We start from the raw sequence: 23,053 nt of genomic DNA, 5'->3' as shown, positions 1-23,053 counted from the left end.
ACCAAGTCCATCAGCTCTGTTAGGGACTCTGTTGAGCAGCGGGGTGATCGGTACACCAACAGAAGTCCCAGTCAGTCCCTGGTCCCCAAACTTAAGTACACACATTCGATATGGTCTGACACTCTAACAGGGATCCTGGTAAGGGAAAGATTATTCTTATAGACCACAACCACTCCACCTCCCCGCCCCCAGTCCTTCACCTGCTCCTCAACAGAGTACCCTGGAGGGAGAAGCTGGGACCACACTGGGCCCCCAGCCTCCCCCAACCAGGTCTCTGTAATACATACCAGGTCGGCACCTTCATCCAGAATCAGATCATAGATGGTTTCTGATTTGTTCTAGATCAACCTGGCATTACAGAGGAGCAATGTGAGGTTCCAAGGGTGGTTGGCACTGCTCCCCAAGGTCAAGGAGCTGGCAGGACAGCCGGAAGGGGAAACAGCTATTAGATTTCCAATTCCCCTTCCCCTGTAATGGCCCGCTAGCCTGCCAAAGTTACCTCTTCTGTTCCCCACTACCACTGGAATTGTCACCCCATAATCAGTGGATGCGTCCCGTCTCCCCATCTCCAGGTAAGCCCAGACACATTATTAAAATATCTCACCCAGGACTAAATAAAACAGAAGCCACACCATTAACTACCCACCCATATGCAAATTCTTGGGCCAGGAAACCTGGCCCTCGCCCTCACTGTCCCCTGAAGTGGCCCCCCCAAGGGGCGACCTCCTTTGGTGTCGCCCCTTTGGTGGTGGGCCCACCGCCACTGGAAGCACCCTAAAGAGCCCTGAGCAGCAAGCTCTAGGCAGATGGGATCTAGGAAGCTGCTAAGTCACCCCCTGGGCCCCAGTCCTGCAAAGCCTCATCACAGTCTAGCATCCAGTCTTGGGGAGCAGATAGCAAGCAGGGGGGCAGAAAGAGAAGCAGACAGGAAGGAACCCAGACCCTCACCCTGGGATCTGCCTGGGAGCAGATACTCTTATACAGGTAGGTATCCAACACTCTCCTCTCCACTAGTTTGCTTCAATGCTAAGAACAAATCTCCTTTTTCTCCTGCATCAGATTTCTCCTGCAATCAATACAGACACAGCTGAGAACCAGTGCGGTGTAGTGATTAGAGTGTTAAGACTAGGATTGGGGGACTTGCATTTCCCAGTCATGAAACTCACTGTGGGACTTTAGATGAGACGCTCACTCTCTCCTCCAAACCTGCCTTAATTTATTAGGATTTAAAGACAACCAAACATTTCAGAATTTTTAGAACTTTGTTGCTAAAAAAGCAGCATATAAATATTTTTTTGGGGGGGGCACCCCAACACACAGACCAGATTAGAGCTATAAGCAGTTTAGTATCCTCAGGAACAAAAGGCAGGAACAAAAACAGATCCATTTGGCCAGAGCTTTTTTTCCTTCCCTCTTGTTCTTTTTAAAGGTTTTAATACTTTTGTACTAATTTTCTCACAAGAAGGCATATTGTTGGCATGGGGAATTGTTTAAAACTCTCTCTCTCTCTCTCTCTCTCTCACACACACACACACACACACACACACACTTTTCTCACATATTCTTGGTTCATATTGGAGGAAGAGAAACACTTAAGCAAGTGGAACAAATCACACACAAACAAAACAAACACATAAGGGTTCATTTTAAAAAAATAATGTTTGACTTTCCTTCTCAGAGCAAGACAACAAGCCCAACAGCCACCTCTGCTCTCTGTAATAACCTTCAATTGCTGCCCAGCATGGGGGGAGGAGCACAAGACTCCAGGAGAACCAATCAGGCTGGGAGATGGCAGGAAGAGAAGTTAACTCTTTTTTTACTCTCTGCTACTGCCAATCTCCATGAGATTCAACCCAAATTCACAGGGGGTACAACTGCATCCTTGCATGCACACACACACACACACACACACACACACACACACACACACACACACCCACACACCCAGATCCATCCCTGAGCCCTGGGCTAGGCTGAGAGAAAGTAACTGGAGCATGAAATAATCTTCATGTTAGAGCAAGGATGTTAATGCAGTTCTCCTTGTGTGACCAATATTTAAGGGGGTCACCTGTAATTAGGAGTATTGCTTCGGAGAGGCTAGTATAAGTCCCAAAAAGAAAACAGATCCCAGACACCAGCTGGATTTAGTTCATCAGTTTATTGTTATATCCTAAACATCAGCTAAACTATAGTCCATTCACTCACACACACATACATACATACTCACCAGCCCCATTTAAAAGATGATCAGTCTTTAAAATGGGGTGTTGGAAGAAGCTTTGGGCCCCACGATCTTCAGTGCTTCTCCGGGGAAACATCTGTTGATGCCTGGCTTTAAAAAGGGCTGCCTGTCCTTGAAGCAAGGGTTGCCTGTCTTTGAAGCTGTTTAATGTTTTGTACTGGCCTCCGTCCTTATCTCTTGGACTGACCATAGTCTTTGAGCAACTTCTTTCCTGCTACCTTCGGCATTTTATTCCGGCTTTCCCTGGTCCTTTTTGGGGTCATCTGCATTTCTTCCCAACATTTATTCTGTCTTTGGGGCTGGTATGTATTTTGCTCACTCATGCATTCTTTTACATACAGGTGAAACTCGGAAAATTAGAATATCGTGCAAAAGTCCATTAATTTCAGTAATGCAAATTAAAAGGTGAAACTGATATATGAGACAGACGCATTACATGCAAAGCGAGATAAGTCAAGCCTTAATTTGTTATAATTGTGATGATCATGGCGTACAGCTCATGAAAACCCCAAATCCACAATCCCAGAAAATTAGAATATTACATGTAACCAAGAAGACAAGGATTGAAGAATAGAACCATATCGGACCTCCAAAAAGTATACAGTGTACTGTGCTTGATTGGCCAGCAAACCCGCCTGACCTGATCCCATAGAGAATCTATGGGGCATTGCCAAGAGAAGGATGAGAGACATGAGACCAAACAATGCAGAAGAGCTGAAGGCCGCTAATGAAGCATCCTGGTCTTCCATAACACCTCATCGGTGCCACAGGCTGATAGCATCCATGCCACGCCGCATTGAGGCAGTAACTGCTGCAAAAGGGGCCCAAACCAAGTACTGAATACATATGCATGCTTATACTTTTCAGAGGTCCGATATTGTTCTATTCTACAATCCTTGTCTTCTTGGTTCCATGTAATATTCTAATTTTTTGGGATTGTGGATTTGGGGTTTTCATGAGCTGTATGCCATGATCATCACAATTATAACAAATTAAGGCTTGACTTATCTCACTTTGCATGTAATGCGTCTGTCTCATATATCAGTTTCACCTTTTAATTTGCATTACTGAAATTAATGGACTTTTGCACGATATTCTAATTTTCCAAGTTTCACCTGTACACACACCCCCAATTCCCTTTATCTTTTGTTTTGGACAGAAGTAAATCATACTAACAACCTTTTAAGTGGGAGCAATTCCCCTTATCAGCATCAGTACTTCATTCAGTTATACACCTAGGCTATAGAACTACAACATGGACAATCACTTTTAATCAAATAATTATACTAGCTGTATTATATGTCACTTGGTCCATGTACAACACTCTACCTGCTACACTGTACAGACCCAGGGCTGTACAGTATTGCACAAATAGTCATGATGTGGGGTATTTGTGACTGGATCTCGCAAAAGTTTTATTTTGACTTTAAAGCAGATGAGGAGTGGGCTCTGAGTTTGACTGGGATGTCTATCCCTTTCCCCATGTCATTTTCTTGATCTAAATTGCCTACTTGAATCTATTTGTCTCACAAAGCAAAGGTACCCACATAGTGCCTGTTTGATTTTTCTGCTGCAGGGAAAATGCATGTGTGTGTGTGGAGTTAAATGCATGTGTGGAAGGAGTTAAAACCTCCACCTCCAGCACCACTGCTCCGATCAAAATCAATTACTTAAGTAAAAATGAAAACGATGGGAGGCTCCCTGCATCACATCTGTTTCAGCCCTTAGTCAGCTATGATTTAAAATATTTTTTCTACTGAAATTAAATAGAATGACCTACCTGCATGCTGGACAGACTGTTGTACTGCCTGCTCAAAATCCGTATCTTTAGATGTAGAAAATGCTTGAACCCCTTCTTCTTCAGTAAGAAATGTATATCGTTTCCCCAGCATATGCACTGTAAATACTGGTCCATACTGCAATTTGCAGAGTTTTAAAAAAAAGCTGTTTAGTACAACTACATTTTAAAGCAAATGACACAGGTGAGAGTCAGGATCATATTCAGTTTCTGTTCAGATTATAGGCTTCCCTAGGAAGGTTCTAATACAGTACAGTTGTCTCAGACCCTGCCTTTTCTTCACAATGGTATCAGAATGTCTGAACATCTTCAAGTAATTTGGAGTGCACCAGTAATTTTAATTACAACCTTAAGCACCTTGGCCTTGACTTCTAAAATTCCTGTCGATGATGCCTAGGAATTTGTAATTCTTTTTTAGGCCTGATGTGGTTCACCTCCCTAATGAAATCAGTTTCACAAGTTTTCATTGTCTCTTGTACAAACATAATTATTGTAAAGCGCAATAATTTACATACTGCAATATGTGACAAGAATTGCATACTAGTTTAGACATCTTGGGTAGTGCCAAAAGTACTATAATTCTTTTGGCACTATAGAAATTCTAAATAAACAAACATGTAAGGTGGAGGAAAACAACAATGACAACAATGCAGGATAATAATAATAATAATAATAATAATGATGATGTCTGCAAAAACATTCAGATATTTATTAAAAAAGCAATGAGCATGTGGAGTACACAGTTGTTGTTGTTATTATCATTATCATTATTAATTCAGTTTCTATACCGCCCTTCCAAAAATGGTTCAGGGCGGTTTACACAGAGAAATAAGAAACAAATAAAATGGAACCCTGTCCCCAAAGGGCTCACAATCTAAAAAGAAACATAAGATAGTCACCAGCAACAGTCACTGGAGGTACTGTGCTGGGGGTGGATAGGGCCAGTTACTCTCCCCCTGCTAAATAAAGAGAATCACCACATTAAAAGGTGCCTCTTTGCCAAGTTAGCAGGGGTCACAGTTAACAATCAATGGCGAGACACTTGGACAGGTCAGCATTAGAAGAGGCATTTTCCAAGGGGACTCACTATCCCCTCTGTTGTTTGTAATCGCCATGACCCCACTTTCACAAATCCTAAACAAAACAGGCCTCGGATACCAAACATCTAAAACATCAAGTCAAATAAATCATCTGCTGTACATGGATGATCTGAAGTTGTATGGAAAGTCCCAGTCAGAAATTGAATCACTGCTAAACACTGTCCGTATATTCAGTAGCGATATAGCAATGGAGTTTGGACTAGACAAGTGTGCTGCATTAATAATGAACAGAGGGAAAATAAGAAAAACAGAAGGAATAGAATTGCCCAATGGAAGCAAGATCAAGAACCTGGAAGAGAAAGAACATTACAAATACTTGGGCATTCTCCAGGCTGATAACATTGCACACACTGAAGTTAAAAGAAAAATGGGAAGTGAATACATCAGAAGAGTTAGAAAAATCCTCAAGTCCAAACTCAATGGCGGGAACATCATACAAGCCATAAACACCTGGGCTATACCTGTTATCAGATACACTGCAGGAATAATAGACTGGACGCAGGCAGAGCTAGGGACGCTAGATCGTAAGACCAGGAAAATCATGACCATCAATCATGCTCTGCACCCCCACAGTGATGTAGATAGGCTCTACCTCCCTCACAGCTCAGGTGGAAAAGGAATGCTGCAAGTCCATCAAACCGTAGAGGAGGAGAAAAGAGGCCTTGAAGAATATATCAAGGACAGTGAAGAAGATGCACTTCAAATGGTCAATAACGAAAAACTATTGAACACCAATGAAACAAAGCAGGCGCCTACAAGAAAGAACCAAGCAGAAAAATGGAAAAATAAGCCCCTGCATGGTCAATATTTGCACAATATAAGTGGGAAATCAGACATCACCAAGACCTGGCAATGGCTTAACAACGACAACTTGAAGAAAGAAACCGAGGGTTTAATACTGGCTGCACAAGAACAGGCACTAAGAACAAATGCAATAAGAGCAAAAGTAGAAAAGTCAACAACAAACAGCAAGTGCCGCCTCTGTAAAGAAGCAGATGAAACCGTGGACCACCTAATCAGCTGTTGTAAAAAGATCGCACTGACTACAAACAAAGGCATGACAAGATAGCAGGGATGATACACTGGAACATCTGGAAAAAATACAAGCTACCTGTAGCCAAAAATTGGTGGGACCATAAAATTGAAAAAGTTCAAGAAAATGAAGATGCAAAAATATTATGGGATTTCCGACTACAAACCGACAAACACCTGCCACACAATACACCAGATATACCTGTAGTCGAGAAGAAAGAAGAACAAGTCAAAATAATCGACATAGCAATACCAGGGGATAGCAGAATAGAAGAAAAAGAAATAGAAAAAATCACAAAATACCAAGATCTACAAATTGAAACTGAAAGGCTGTGGCAGAAAAAGACCCCAATAATCCCAGTGGTCATTGGCGCCCTAGGTGCAGTTCCAAAAGACCTTGAAAAGCACCTCAACACCATAGGGGCCACAGAAATCACCATCAGCCAATTACAAACATCAACTTTACTGGGAACAGCCTATATTCTGCGATGATATCTATAACAACAGCAACAACATTGACAATAAAATTCAGCCATCCCAAGTCCTTGGGAAGGACTCAATGTCTGGATAAAGCAAACCAGTCAATAACACCTGTCTGACTGTGTAAATAAATAAATAAATAAATTATTATTATAATATTAATACTTCATTTATGTCGTTGCCACATTAACAACTGTTCTATGATTGACTCACAAAGTAAAACAATGAAAAAACAGTAAAACAAAGCATACAATTAAACACATTATAGCAAACAAAAACTACAATAAAATACAACTAAAAGCAAAACAAACCATTTTTAAGAACAGAAAGATCATAACTGGATGGAACTACAAACTGATCTGCTATTTTTGCAATTTCTAAACTTCTGGGTGAGTGCAGAGATTATGCCATAAACCTAGGAGCTAAATAGCAATAGCAATAGCACTTACATTTATATACCGCTCTATAGCCGGAGCTCTCTAAGCGGTTTACAATGATTTAGCATATTGCCCCCCAACATTCTGGGTACTCGTTTTACCGACCTCGGAAGGATGGAAGGCTGAGTCAACCTTGAGCCCCTGGTCAGGATTGAACTTGTAACCTTCTGGTTACAGGGCGGCAGTTTTACCACTGTGCCACCAGGGGCTCATGTAACATAGCTGCTGGACATGTAACATAGCTGCTGGACTGGGATCATGGTGAAAGAGGGGTTTTTACCCCTGCCCTGGTCCTGAACTGGATCATTCCCCTGTCCATAGCTATTTGTCAAGGGCGGGGGAAGCGCCAATTGGCATCCATGGGTGCTTTTCCCTTAAGAAATAGCAGCCATGAGAGAGCCCAATCTAGATAGACCAAATTTGTGGGCGGAGGGGGGGGGCAGGGGAAGAGGGTTCAAGCCCCCTTTCTCCATGGTCCTGATCCATCTGCTATAGAACATTAACATTTAGAAATTCTCTTGCCAACAGCACTTAAAAGTAATGTCTACTCTCAGATGTGGCATTCTAATAAAAATGTGTATGCTGTCCAACAACCACCCTCAACAAGAAAAAATAATCCAAAAGTAACTGTAGCATAAAACAGTTATTGGACCAGTTGTGGTCTACTGCTGAGCTACAGCGGTATGTGCGCATGTGTATGTGCAAGTCTTTTTGTCACTTGGGTTTTCTTTCACTCTTCCACCGTGTCTTTTTGTCACTGGATTTTATTCAAAACAGAAGCTGTTTTCAGATAAGTATATTAGAAAGCCACAGAAACAAATGAATTTACTAGCCTTGCTGAAGTGAAGAACAAGTTGCAATATGTTTGCCACAGTTAGGGGCATCCCTCCCCCCCCCCGCCCCGTGTATCACAATCCCCCCTGCAGCAGACGACAATAAATAGGAGCGTTCTAAAAAGTGGCATGGGAAATTGTTTCCCTCCAAACATGAGCACAAGTGAAACAAAAATATTTCTTCTCGACTCTGCATGCTCTTATCCCTCTCCAATTTTTACCTAATTTACATGCCCATACAGAAACCCCACATCAACTAAATCCTGAAGAATAAAGCCATGAATGGCAGGCAGAAGTCTTCATATGATTCCACAGAGAACTCTTAAACAAAAGGAATATCTGTCAGACACTCTACCACTACAGAAAAGCTGCCCAAGCAGGATTTTTGGACTCCTATTGGTCTAGACACCTCACATATTGGTCTAGACACACCCCACTTTCCAAAAATAAATGTGAGGATTCTCATATTGCCTAAAGTCTCTGAGGAATTTCACTATGAGAGAAACAAAGGTGATCACAATAAAATGGTAAAACTCAAATTACATCAGTCCCATACCTGTAACCGTATTGCTTTGAAACGATTTCTACTTCTCTCTCTGTCAGCAGCATTCTATTTTATTTACCAAATGCCTCAAGTTTTCCAGGTGTTAATAGAGAAATCTTGAATGGCTGGGTAGAAAGGCTGTAGACAGAGAGAGTTCTGAGGGAGGATGAGACAAATGGCAGCTGATCACACGGGCCCTGCAGTTTCACCATCCCTCCTGCAGCAGACAACAAAACTCTTTGGTGCCATTCTTATTTCACTCACTGTGGAAATACAATGCATTATTTTCAGAACAGCCAAGGAAATTCAAGGAACTTTAGTAACCCATTTTCTTTCTTTCTTTCTTTGGCCTGCTTTGGAGTTAATGTCATGTTGTATAAACTGTAAAATTGCCTTGGAGCACTGCCCTAATACAGTTAGTTGCTAAGAAACCAAAGAAAGAAGATAAGGGCATAATGAAGCACAACTTTCTAAATGAGCAAAACAAATCTTTCCTTAAATCCTTGTCAACATGCTCTGAATTTCATCCTAATTAAAATAGAAGTAGATTCCAAAACATTTTTAGGTTCTTTCAGAAATGTTTCAGCTCTTCTAGGTAAATGAAAATGCAACTGATGCATAATTCACTTTGCATCACCACCACCCCCATCAAAGCCCTTTTGGGGTATAATAAATGCAGTAAATAAGATCAATGCACTTGGTGATACTGCATACCTCTCTCAAATTATTATTTTTTAAATGTTGAAAGGAGTTTTGTCTGTATGAGTGAAAAATATACAAGTGAGCAATTCGCAAGTCTTTTAATTCAGAACAGTCTCAAGAGAGGCAAATGGCAATTCTTTGCAGGAGTGGCTTGAAGACTTCAACCAATATAAAATTTATACACCATGGGAAAGCACTCAAAATTTATATTCTCCATTTTTTCCTTGTGTAGCTTTTTAAAAAGTGGAATACTAACCAGGAGCAGCCAAATGTAATTAGCATATTATCTTGTGACTAATATTTAGTGCTACATATCTCAATACCATTAAAACAAAATTTCTCTAAGATTATTTTTGAGCACCACACACAAGGGAGGAAAAGCATTTCTCACACACAGGTTATAACCAGTTCCCCCTCTAATAGAAAATCCCATATGTTCTTGACTACAACTCCCAGTATCCTTGGCCAAAGCCCACTGCAACTAGGGATTAACATTTTACAGGGAACTAGTCAACAACATAAGAGCCAGTGTGGTGTAGTGGTTAGAATGCTGGACTAGGACCAGGGAGACCCGAGTTCAAATCCCCATTCAGCCATGAGACTTGCTGGGTGACTCTGGGCCAGTCACTTCTCTCTTAGCCTAACCTACTTCACAGGGTTTTTATGAGGAGAAACTTAAGTATGGGCTCCTTGGAGGAAGAGAGGGATATAAAATGTTTTTTAAAAAAACAAAAACAAAACAAAACCCCACAACAACATCTGCGATATAGGGAACACTGGTTATAACATCCACTGTAAACTGGAATACTGTGTTCCTACAAGCAAACATTCCTTGCAGTCTAATGCTAATAGGACATGCATAAATGGAAACCAGACAAAAGAGATTATGTGTGTCATTTCTCCTATTTTTAATCATTTGCTTTAAAAAGTGAATAATTGACAAACAGAAGCCTGTACCAATGTAACATGAGGGACCAGGCAATCCAAAACAAGAACAATAAACATATTAAAGCTCACTGACTCATTTGTATCAACTAATTTTGCAATAGGTGCTCTGGCATTTATAAACAGAAAATTTCCTTTGTTACATATTGTAATAAACTCACAGAGAATTACAATGCGATATCATCTGTAGAAAGAGGGTGGCATGAAAAATGAATGTTTCACACAGGCATGTTTTTCATGCCACATAAATCAACAGCTTGATTGTCTGGTAATACAAAGCATGCTAAACTGGTAAACAGCAAAGCCATTTTAATCTACTCTCATTCAGCTCAGTTCTTTCCATCCTCTCCCTCCCTCCTCCCAATCATTACCTTGAGTCTGGCTTCTTCTATAAACTCCAGGGGAGCTTTTCCAAACTGGAAAGCAGCTCCAAACCAGGGGATCCAACCATGGATGCAAGGTGGCCGATGACTGTTTCTGGACTGAAACAAAACGACAACAATGCCTAGGAGCATAGTCAACAAGATAGCAACAGCGATCTCCATTTCTTTTAGCTCTTCAACCACTGTTCTTCTAACAGTGGCTGCCACTGTAAGGCAAAAGGCTGATCAGAGCCACTTCAGATCAGTAAGAAAAGCTTGTTTATCGTGGTGCTGCCTTCATGATGACAGCCAGGCAAACTGGGAGGGGCTAAAAGCTAATAGGCCCTCCAAAAGAGGAGGCTGTTCTCTCTGTTCTCTGAAATGATCTACTTACAAGTGAGATTTTCATTTTCTTCTTGTTCAGTAAGTGGCTCTTTTATCTTCTACTGCAAGCTGCTTGTCAGAAGCTGTGAGCTCTTCTATTCAAAATAGTGAAAGAGGGCCTATTGCTTAGCAGAGCCATGCATGGCACAAATTCAGTTGCTTACAGACATTTAGGAACAGGACAAGTTCTTTGTTTGATAATACAAAAGAAGGTACAATTTGCAAATTCCTACTTTTTAAAGCTTTATTACAGTGTGAGAAATAAGACAGCCTGTACAACCTTGATTTAATAAACTATACACAGAAATAAGAAATCTATAACCCACAATTTGCAGGTTAACTCCATAACTATATAGCAGAAACAATTTACCTTGTTGCAGACTATGTCATTCAACATGCAAACTGAACACTGTGCATCCAGAAAGGCAGCTGTATAGGCAAATGGAGCAACCTTTAGTTAATTTATGATTAAAGATGCCTTTGCTTAACACCAGAGCCACCTAATGGCGCAGCGGGGAAGAAACCTGCCTAGAGAGCAGGAGGCATTGATTCGAATCCCCGCTGGTGTGTTTCCCAGAATATGGGTAGCAACGATATAGGAAGGTGCTGAAAGGCATTATCTCATACTACATGGGAGATGGCAATGGAAAACTCCTCCTGTATTCTGCCAAGAAAACCACATGGCTCTGTGGTCACCAGGAGTTGACACAGACTCACGGCACAACCTTTCCTTTTTTGCTTAACACCAGGTTTTTATGTCTCTCTTCTTTGTTTAACAAGTGGATCTTTCATCATTCACTGCAAGCCATCTCTCTTTCAGGTGAACTAAGGGGGTTTCCAGGAAGAGCAATAGTGCATTTGAAAAGTTATTTTGTTATCCATTCCACTTCCACATGATGTACTTCAGTGTCACCCAATTTTGCAGTTCCATCTGCTGGCCTTTTGTTGTCAATCCATGAGGGAAATTGTGTCTTCTGAGAGCATCTTAACAGGGGCGGAGCCACCAATGGGCTCAAAAAACCCAGGCCGTGCCCAATCAGGGGCCGTGCCTTGTGGCCCCGACACCCCCCTGTGTCTGGGGGTGCTGGTTTAGCTCCCGAGTGGGGGCCACATGGCCCCTTCGGTAGCTAAACTAAGGCTGGTGCTGCATTTGGGGTGGGCGTCAGATGCCCTCAGGGGCCCCTCAGGGCCTGTGGAGGCCCTGGACTTTGGCCCGGAAGTCCAGGGTAAGAGCACCTCTGAAGGGAGGGAGGAGGAGAAGGCAGGCAGTGACTCCTGCTGTAGCTTCAGCTATAGGCACACGCACACATGCAGGCCACCATAGGAGGACAATCTACCACCTCAAGCAACTGCTGCACCTAGCTTCAATTACAGGCTGGCCAGGATTGCTACCAATCATAGAGAGTGAACAGTGATGGTGATTAGGACCTCAAGCCTGGATCTCGCCCTTCCCTTCGTTTGCTTCAAGTAATATCTATGTTGTATTTCTAGATTATAAAGGACAGCATATTAGGGTTGTGCGTTTTGTATTTTTTCTGTTTTGATCTGTACCAAATCCGAATCAACCCCATTTTGTATTTTGTCCAAAATTAAGCCTTCCAAATCACCCCAGTTTTGTTTTGTGTCTGAATTAATCCGAATTAATTCAGATTAAGAAATGGGTCACATGGCCAAAAGAGTGGGTGGGGGTTATAGTACTCAATAAGTGGAAGCTACCACAAACATTTCAAAGGAACTGGGCAAACGGATGCTTTTTGGTGAATTTCTGAAGTTTGCGTGTCTTTCAGATTTTCCTCATAGGGTGTAATGGAGGTTTCAGGAAAAGTATAGCTTCACGTGGGGACGGGGTGGAGTGTTGTTGGTGGTAGTGATATAAATTTGGTTTGGATACCTATCTTATCAAGAAAGATAGGTATCCAAGAATATACCTATCTTGGATACCTATCTTATCAAGAAAGATAGGTATTAATAGCCAACACCCTATTAAATTCATGTTTATACAGGCAGTGACTCACATTTCTTGTGAGGCAACATTGATCCAGTTTCTTACACAGGCAGTGAGTTGCATTGTTACATAAACATTCCTTGTGAGGTAACATTGCTTCAATTTCTATTCTCTTGTTTCTTCCTGTTGTGTCAGCAAGTTAACATAGATACTGCCTGGTCCTGAGTTTATTATTATTATCTCTCTTCTTTACACAGTCAGACAGGTGTTATTGACTAGTTTGTTTTATCCAGACATCGAGCCCTTCCCAAGGACCTGGGATGGCTGAATTTATTGTATTATCAATATTGTTGCTGTTATTATTATAGATATCGTCGTAGAACATAGGCTGTTCCCAGTAAAGCTGCATTTTGTAATTGGCTGATGGTGATTTCTGTGGCCCCTATGGTGTTGAGGTGCTCTTCAAGGTCTTTTGGAATTGCACCTAGGGCACCAATTACCACTGGGATTATTTGGGTCTTTTTCTGCCACAGCCTTTCAATTTCAATTTGTAGATCTTTGTATTTTGTGATTTTTTCTATTTCTTTTTCTTCAATTCTGCTATCCCCTGGTATTGCTATGTCGATTATTTTGACTTGTTTTTCTTTCTTCTCGACTACAGGTACATCTGGTGTATTGTGTGGCAGATGTTTGTCTGTTTGTAGTCAGAAATCCCATAATATTTTTGCATCTTCATTTTCTTGAACATTTTCAATTTTATGGTCCCACCAATTTTTGGCTACAGGTAGCTTGTATTTTTTGCAGATGTTCCCGTGTATCATCCCTACTACCTTGTCATGCCTTTGTTTGTAGTCAGTCTGTGCGAACTTTTTACAACAGCTGATTAGGTGGTCCACAGTTTCATCTGCTTCTTTACAAAGGCAGCACTTGCTGTTTGTTGTGGATTTTTCGACTTTTGCTCTTATTGCATTTGTTCTTAGTGCCTGTTCTTGTGCAGCCAGTATTATACCCTCTGTTTCTTTCTTCAAGTTGCCATTCTTAAGCCATTGCCAGGTCTTGGTGATGTCCTATTTTTCCACTTATATTGTGCAAATATTGACCATGCAGTGGCTTATTTCTCCATTTTTCTGCTCGGTTCTTGACTTGTTCTTTCTTGTAGGCCTGCTTTGTTTCATTGGTGTTGAATAGTATCTCCTTATTGACCATTTTAAGTGCATCTTCTTCACTGTCCTTTATATATTCTTCAAGGCCTCTTTTCTCCTCCTCTACTGTTTGATGGACTTGCAGCATTCCTCTTCCACCTGAGCTGCGAGGGAGATATAGCCTATCTACATCACTGCGGGGGTGCAGAGCATGATGGATGGTCATGATTTTCCTGGTCTTACAATCTAGCGTCTCTAGCTCTGCCTGGGTCCAGGCTATTATTCGTGCAGTGTATCTGCTAACAGGTATAGCCCAGGTGTTTATGGCTTGTATGGTGTTCCCGTCATTGAGTTTGGACTTGAGGATTTTTCTAACTCTCCTGATGTATTCACTTCCCATTTTTCTTTTAACTTCAGTGTGTGCGATGTTATCAGCCTGGAGAATGACCAAGTATTTGTAATGTTCTTTCTCTTCCAGGTTCTTGACCTTGCTTCCATTGGGCAGTTCTATTCCTTCTGTTTTTCTTATTTTTCCTCTGTTCATTATTAATGCAGCACACTTGTCTAATCCAAATTCCATTGCTATATCGCTACTGAATATACGGACAGTGTTTAGCAGTGATTCGATTTCTGACTGGGACTTTCCATACAACTTCAAATCGTCCATGTACAGCAGATGGTTGATTTGACTTGATCTTTTAGATGTTTGGTATCCGAGGCCTGTCTTGTTTAATATTTGTGAAAGTGGGGTCATGGCGATTACAAACAACAGAGGGGATAGTGAGTCCCCTTGGAAAATGCCTCTTCTAATGCTGACCTGTCCAAGTGTCTTGCCATTGATTGTTAAGTTTGTACTCCACATGCTCATTGCCTTATTATAAATATCTGAATGTTTTTGCTGACACCAGTTGTTTCTAAACATTTTAGTATCCATGTGTGAGGCAATGAATCAAAGGCTTTCTTGTAGTCAATCCATGCAACACTTAGATTTGTTTTTCTTCTCTTGCAATTTTCTAAAATCATTTTGTCAATCAGTAGCTTGTCTTTTGTGCCTCTGGTGTTCAGGCAATTTCCTTTCTGTTCAACTGGAAGCTGTTTGTTAGTTAATAAATGTTGCATCACTTCATCTGCTATTCTTCCAGTTAATAATTTGAACATGGTTGGCAGGCAGGTTATCGGTCTATAATTACTTGGAACTGCACCTTTTGCTGGGTCTTTCATTAGGAGATGAGTTTTCCCCGTTGTTAGCCATTGTTCAATATCACCTCCTTGCAAAATGTGATTCAACTGTTTTGATAGTTGTTTATGAAGGCTTGTTAGGTGTTTAAGCCAAAAGCCATGCAGTTCATCGTCGCCTGGCGCAGTCCAATTTTTAATTTTCTTTGCTCTTTCACTTATTAATTCTGGTGTTATTATTAGATCTTGCATTTGTTGGTTACATTTTTTGACCTCTTTCATCCAGCCTGCTTTTTTATTATAATCTATTAGATTGTCCCATTATTTTCCCCAGAATTGCACGGTTTCTTCTTTATTTGGTGTTTCTAGGTCTCTTGCAGTTTCTTCTTCTATGCTTTGGTAGAAACGTCTCTGATTCGACTGGAATTGGAGATTCTGCCTGTGTTGTGTAATTCTGGCTTTATACCTGCTAATCTTCTTTGACACTGCTGTTATTTGCTGCTTTATTATTTCCAGGACTTCTCTAATTTTCCTTGAATCTAGGTGGTATTTTTGGATCAGATACTGTTTGGTGTTTTCATTCTTCAGCTTCTTGTCTTTCATATCTTTCAATTTACTAGCATCTGATCTAAACCTGGAGATTTTATTTTCTAATCTAATCTTCCATTTAGGTGATGTACTGCTTTCTTTTTTTACAGGTCCACTGATCTTATATCCGAGCTCTTGTGTTTTTATTGTTGCTTCACTGTACATTAGTTGGTTTGTTTCTTGCAAATTCTTGGTTGTTATCTCTGCAAGTGCAGCATTGACATCTTTTAATGCCTGAGCGAGTTGTTTTTGGCAACTGTTTTTAGAACTGGAAATCGAACCCTGGTGGTTGTTTGGTTCATGTGCTCAGTTATTTTTTGCTTTAGTTCTTGTTACTTTTCTGTTAAACGACATTTGGGTTTTTGAGGTGAAGGCAAAGGGGAGGTTGCCTGGTTTTGATTTTGGAACAGTTCAGTAACAGTGGCATCCTCGATTTCTAACACCTCCTCCACCTGCGCCTGAGCCACTTCTTCAATTGGTGGTAATTCTTCTTCCATATCTTGAGCCTGTGTTGCTCTTTGCGGTTCTTCCAGCTCAACTCCTGTGAATACTTTATTTCTTATTATGTATCTTCTCTGGTCTGCTAGCCTTTGTTCTGTTATTTCTGTATCTGGATGCTTCTCTTTCCAAATTTGGTACATTCTTTTTAAATAACCTCTTCTAGTTGGACTAGACTTGTAATAGCAGATCATTATTTCCTTGTTGGCATTTTTCGTATATTTTTTCCGGTTAAGCAACGTTTCTTCTAGTAACTTTGCTGTCTTCAGCCCTGGTTGCTCAACTGAAGATCCTGAGTCCTGTTGCCCACTTGCCACCAGATGTTGAGGGACTATAGTGGGTTTTTTTCTTCTTTCCAAAAAACATTTTATATTCCTCTCTTCCTCCAAGTAGCCCATACTTAAGTTTCTCCTCACAAAAACCCTGTGAAGTAGGTTAGGCTAAGAGAGAAGTGACTGGCCCAGAGTCACCCAGCAAGTCTCATGGCTGAATGGGGATTTGAACTCGGGTCTCCCCGGTCCTAGTCCAGCACTCTAACCACTACAGCACGCTGGCTGTCGCAGCAGACCCCTTTCTGCCCCAAATCTGCCCCAAAGATTCACGCCAACTGCCCCAAAATCTGCCCCAAAGAATCACGCCAACTTTCACAATTCCTAAGAAAGCAGCCCTTAGGCTAATTCCATAGGAGTCTGGGTTCTGGCAGGCACCCCTTGGGGCACTTCCACCCAACCTACTGTTATTTATTTATTTATTCATTTATTATTAAAACTTTTATACCCCCCTTCCAAAAGGCTCAGGGCGGTTTACATTAAAACACCATTAAAATCAGTTAATAATTAAAACAAAAATTATAAAGCATAAAAACAATGAATAACAATTAAAAACACCATAAAACAACAATTAAATAATCAGGACAATTTAAAAACAAGTTTTTAAAAGCTGAGAAAGCCTGGTTGAAGAGATGTGCTTTCAGGTGTTTTTTGAAAATTGCCAGAGATGGGGAGGATCGTATCTCAGCAGGGAGCGCATTCCACAATCTCAGGGCAGCAGCCGAGAAGGCCCGTCTCTGTGTAGCCACCAAACAAGTTGGTGGCAACTGGAGACGGACCTCCTCAAGTGACCTCAATGGGCGGTGGGGCTCATAGCAAAGAAGATGCTCTGTTCTGCCCCAGCAGTCTCCTTTCTGCCCTAAATATGCCCCAAAGACACTCCAACTTTCACAATTCCTAAGAAAGCAGCCCTTAGGCCAATTCCATGAGAGTCTGGGTTGTGGCAGGCCCCCCTTGGGGCACTTCCACCCATCTCACTGTTCTGCCCCAGCAGACCCCTTTCTGCCCCAAATCTGTCCCAAAGTCACTCCAGCTTTCACAATTCCCAAGAAAGCAGCCCTTAGGCCAATTCCATGGGAGTCTGGGTTGTGGCAGGCACCCCTTTGGCCACTTCCACCCAACCCAGTGTTCTGCCCCAGCAGACCCCTTTCTGCCCCAAAGTCACTCCAGCTTTCACAATTCCCAAGAAAGCAGCCCTTAGGCCAATTGCATGGGAATCTGGGTGGCAGCAGGCAATTAGAGAACTTAGTTATGTGGAATTACATAGCAACTGGGCAGGAGCCAAAGTATGGAACTGATTGGGTCTTCAACCTAAGTAAGAAGGTTTTTCAAGATCTCTCCAGGAAATCGAGTGGAACACCCAAACTGACATTTCATATTAAATATTATGTTTGTAGGGCTGCCCCTTTGAGTCAATTGGCCTCGAACATCTGGTAGCCCCACTTGTAAGTGTAGAAACAGAATACCTGCTTGGAATTAAGTTCATCAGAGCTCAGAAATTAAAATATTACTGCGTGCACTCTGAGCTGGTCCAATTGTAAAAGAAGAGCTACTTCCCAGTGTGTTAATAATAACCCAGCAGCAAGTGTATGCTTTTTGCTTTAACCAAGCATAATAGCTTGTGCCTCCCATATACCTTGAAAGAGACTTGAAGAGTGGTGTCCTTGCTGGCATTTTGTTAATTTGCTTTGTTTTCTGCAAGGGCTTATATATTTTAAATGCCAACAGGACAGGGCATGTGGAATCTTAATCATTACACACAAAATAATAAAGAGGGAGAAGACTGGGGGGGCGGGGGGGGAGGAAAGGAAGTCTTGCAATCTCTGCAGTCCAGACAGAGTTGACAATGGATTGGCTGCTCTCAACTTAATCATTTCATTCTCAGCACACAATTGCACCACAATACAGTGCATTTCTCTTAATTAAATCGCTCAAGGGAATGTCATTGTCTTCAGAAAAGCTTTGTCCCTTTTTGCATATCTTATCTTCTGCTATGCTAATCCTTCTGACAAACACTCAGTCAGTTGCTGCTGGAGAGACAAAAAGGACAATTTGCAATGCAATGCTGAAATGGAGATCCGAAGCGTTTTCTGAAGTAAACAAAATTCGTATCAGAGAGGAGGTCATTTCGGTTTGTAAACGAAAATTATCGGAGGTCTAATTCTGGTTTCGATTTGTAGACAAATAATCCGAAATTGCTATTTTCGGGCAGAAATCGATTTTCGCCTGAATCGAAATGCACAAGCCTACAGCATATATCTTTATAGCAGATATGAAGCTGCACTGTTTCTGGTTGTTGTTGTTTTAATTTAATGTTTTAAAACATTTTATAACAATTCATATTTTGCAACAACATGCCCAAATTGCCCCCCGCCCCCATACCCCCCCCCAAGAAAGAAGGAAAAAAGGAAGAGAAGAAGGGAGAATCACCATTGCACTAGAAGATGTGGATAGGTCAGAAAGATTCTTATTCTAAGAAAATATTAAGGAAGTTATCCCGAATGGCTAACAAACTGGACTTATTAATTCTGAATGGCACTGCGTCTGGGGATTGCCCAAGAAAATTTACCTTCCAACGGGGCACTAATCAATCTACTATTGATTATGTATTAGTTTCTAGAGATGTATTTGAAGCAATAGCCAGATTTAACATCATAGCTAGGCCAGAAAGTGACCATTATCCTTTAGTATTAAATTACACCTTCATGAAGCAAGATATGAGTTCTAGAGTTATGCCCTTTACACAACAGGACACTGATGGGACTCCCAGAATCAAATGGAATTCCCAAATTAATCAAGTTTTCTCCGAATTGTTTAACTCAAAGAACGGAGAATCACTTAAGGAAGGGCTGCTGGATGCACTGATTAAAAGAGACCAAAATGCCCATATTCTTGAAAAGTATGAGGTTCTCACAAGATCAATTAAATCTCTACTAACTAAAGATCATCATGCCAAACCTAAAAAGAAAACTGGCCATACCAAAAAGTGGTTTGACCAAGAATGCATAAGGACAAAAAAGCATCTTGTTATGCTCTCAAAATATGCTATTCTCTGCCCGTCTACACATACACATTTAGAACTGTCTAAAAAGAAAAAGGAGTATAAAGCTCTTCTTAGAACTAAGAAATTGATTGCAACTCAAAAGGAATGGCTATCTTTGATAGAAGCAGCTAGGAAAAATGATTTAACAAATTTTTGGAGGCTGATTTCATTATCCCAAAATAAGGTAAACTCTGAACAGGCCTGTCCAATTGCCCCTGAATTATGGGAATCACACTTTCGGAAACTTTATAGCAACCACACATTTAAACCCCAGATTGACCTACATATAGATACTTTACCTTCCTGGCCTACAGTCTCCACCTATGAGGTGGAACAACTAATTATGCAGCTGAAGGGTGGAAAAGCACCCGGGAACGATTACATCCCTCCAGAACTATTAAAGGCTCATATAGACTGGTGGGCCCCAGCACTGGCTCTTTTGTTCACCTATATAGACCAAACTGCACAATTCCCTCAGGAGTGGGGCTCAGCCATGGTGGTCCCGATCTATAAAAGAGGCAATAGGGAGGATCCCTTTAATTACAGGCCAATTAGCCTTTTGAATATAATAAGTAAATTGTACGCCAAACATCTGTGTGTAAAACTTTGCTCTTGGATGGAGCAGGAGCATATAATCCATGATGAGCAAGCAGGTTTTAGACCGAATAGATCGGTTATGGACCATTGCTTAATTTTACAACAACTTGTGGACAAACAAGTTAGGGTCCATAAAAGACCACTGTTCGCCGCTTTCGTGGACCTTAAAATGGCCTTGACTCAATTTCAAGGAGTCTACTATGGACTAAATTGGCTAGTACATCTATAGATCAAAGGCTTTTATTATTGCTCATCAAGCTCCATGAGAACTCCTCTTTAAGAGTACGTTTGGACACTGCCGGCAATTTCACCAATTCAATTCCAACAGAGAAAGGTGTGTGGCAAGGGTGTGTGTTGGCCCCTTATTTATTCAATCTGTACATTAACAATCTGATTAATCGGCTGCAAAATGTTGATATCCACGGACCTAAATTAGCCAACAAAAAGATCCTGATCCTGATGTATGCGGATGACGCGGTTATTTTATCTCAAACCAGGGTCGGGCTCAAAAGAGCTTTAGATGTTCTAACATCTTATTGCCAAGAGGAACACTTGAAGATCAATTATAATAAATCTAAAATTATGTGCTTTAAAAATAAACCAAGGATATTTACATGGACCTTGGATAGACATAAATTAGAACAGGTCAATCAAATAAAATATCTTGGGGTGGTTTTTCAACAAAATGCTGGGAAAGCGGCACATATGAGAATGGTAGCTGACTCAGCAAAACGCAGTGTGGCGGCAATTAACAGATTTTTCAGAACACAGGGAGCAGGTTTCATTCCTGCAGCTTTAAAACTATATTCAGCAAAGGTTATCCCTCAGCTGTTGTACAGGAGCCAATTGGGACCTTATGCGAACTTTGTTATGCTTGAAAGAATTCAATCCGGTTTCCTGAGAGCTATCTTTGGGACTACAAGATGCACCGCAAACGTAATACTGCGTATGGAGGCCGGCCTCATAAAGATTGAATCTTGTGCCTGGCTATTAATTATTTACTTTTGGTTGAGAGTCCACTTACGCCCAGTGGGCCTAATTCCTCAGTTTCTATCGTTAAACCCACAACCGCAGTGGTGCACTGTAGTTAGTAAAAAGCTTGCTGCTCTAGGAATAGACCCTGAACAACTGCTGGAGTTAGACTTGTCAAATGCTAAAAGAATAGTAAAACAGCGTTTGACAGATATCGAATTGCAAAATAACTGGGCCTCTTTGACAGAATTCTATAAAGGAGTAAGAACTAGATGGGATCTTTCACCAGCAAATTATTTGTCCCATATTACACTCAGCAAATTCCGGTGGGCATTTACAAGGGCAAGAACAAATTCTTTTCCCTCTGCATTATTAGCCGGGAGATTCAATGGTGTTCCCCTGGAAGAACGCTACTGCAGATGTGGCAGTGGGGAAATAGAATCTATTGAGCATATTCTATTATCCTGTAAAATACATAGGCAACTGAGGGAGCACTTAATTTTACCTCTGGTCTGTAAACAGACAGATCGATCTGCTGAACAACTTGTTAAATTCTTACTTTCTGATGAAAATGTTTTAAATTTTAACTCCGTAGCCAAATTTTGTTATATTGCTTTTAAGATGTATAATGAGAACCTATAGAGTTTTCTATAAATTGTTCTGCTGTTTGCATGCATGGATTGTTTGGTCTAGGACCGTAAATAAAACTTGACTTGACTTTCAGACCATTTATCCAATTTATTTACTTTTAAGAGGGCCCATTTTTCATGTGCCGCAAGCTTAAGCAGGTCCTGTACCCAATCCTCGCACCGAGTGGGATTGGGAGATTTCCACAGCCTCAATATCAACCTCTTGGCAACCAGCAGGCTCTGCCAAAGCCATTGTTTAGAGCTGTATTTTAGTCCCCAGCTGGTTGTAATAAACCCCAACACTGCATTTTGATCCTTCAGTGCAAAAGATGAATCCAGCACTAAGTTAATTCGCATAGTGACCTCTCTCCAGAAGTCTTGCACTATGGAACAATCCCAGAACATACATGTTAAATTGGCCTGTGGATTATTATATCTCCAACAGTTACTATTTGAGGACATTTTTAATCTCATAAGGTATAGAGGAGTCCAGTAGGCCCTGAAAATAATCTTCTGCTGGATGAGGCGCAATTTAAGATCCAATGTACTGCACTGAACACTACTTAAAATATTTTGCCATTGCTCAGGTGACAGTTTATCAGAAAGTTCCAAGTTCCATTTGTGCCTAAGTAAATCTAACCCAGGGTCTATGTCTCTATGCACACTGGCATATAGGTACTTCCTTAGTTTTGGGAGAGAGGCCATCTTAATGGCAAGTCCAAAGATAGCTGGAGTTGCTGGGGTCACCAAGGCGTCTGGACCGAATTGAGCCAATATGGTATGTCTCAGTTGCATATATTGCCAGGCACATGCCGGTGGTAGATGGAACTCCTCTTGCAGGAGTGCAACGGTTTTGTAGCTATCATTTACATTTTTCAGCTGTGATAACCGGTAAATCTCTTCATCAATCCAATGTTTCCACAAAATTGGTTGTTTGCCTATCAATATATGTGGGTTACCCCGCAGTGTCATATCCATGTGGGCATAGGGATCAAAGTTTAGTTGCCTTGCCAGTTCCTTCCAGGCGTGTCGGGCTGCTAGTATAGGAGGGGATTGGTAGTGGGGATGTTTAAGTTATCTGGAGCCAAGTGCTTCCCATCCCTCCAAGGGTTTTAGTTTTGCTAGCTCCACTTGAGCCCATTCTGGCCTTTCCCCATCTATGCTGGCATGCCAATGGATAGCTTGTGCAATTAAAAACGTGTTATGGTCCAATCTAAGGTTCACTAGGTTGAAGCCCCCTTTGTCTGCGGCCAACTGGAGTTTATTAAAAGCAAC

The 23,053-nt window shown here is 41.3% G+C and overlaps 2 protein-coding genes across 2 annotated transcripts in view; one reads left to right on the top strand and one right to left on the bottom strand.

The window, feature by feature from the left end:
* Positions 1 to 10,795, bottom strand: part of LOC128339721 (24-hydroxycholesterol 7-alpha-hydroxylase) — a 40,372-nt gene extending 29,577 nt beyond the window's left edge. Inside the window, exons 1-2 of the mRNA XM_053284070.1 lie at positions 10,485 to 10,795; positions 4,023 to 4,158 (exon numbers count right to left, since the gene is read on the bottom strand). Coding sequence (XP_053140045.1) covers positions 4,023 to 4,158; positions 10,485 to 10,658 — 310 coding nt within the window. The 5' untranslated portion in view covers positions 10,659 to 10,795. The remainder of the gene's footprint in view (positions 1 to 4,022; positions 4,159 to 10,484) is intronic.
* SLC25A27 (solute carrier family 25 member 27) overlaps positions 1 to 23,053 on the top strand; it is a 114,489-nt gene that overhangs the window by 38,108 nt on the left and 53,328 nt on the right. The gene's annotated exons all lie outside the window — the stretch shown is intronic.

This window comes from Hemicordylus capensis, chromosome 1 (assembly GCF_027244095.1).
Source record: "Hemicordylus capensis ecotype Gifberg chromosome 1, rHemCap1.1.pri, whole genome shotgun sequence".
In the NCBI taxonomy this organism is placed as follows: domain Eukaryota; kingdom Metazoa; phylum Chordata; class Lepidosauria; order Squamata; family Cordylidae; genus Hemicordylus; species Hemicordylus capensis.
The sequence above is the reverse complement of the archived record's forward strand: the minus strand, read 5'-3'. Positions and strand labels throughout refer to the sequence as shown.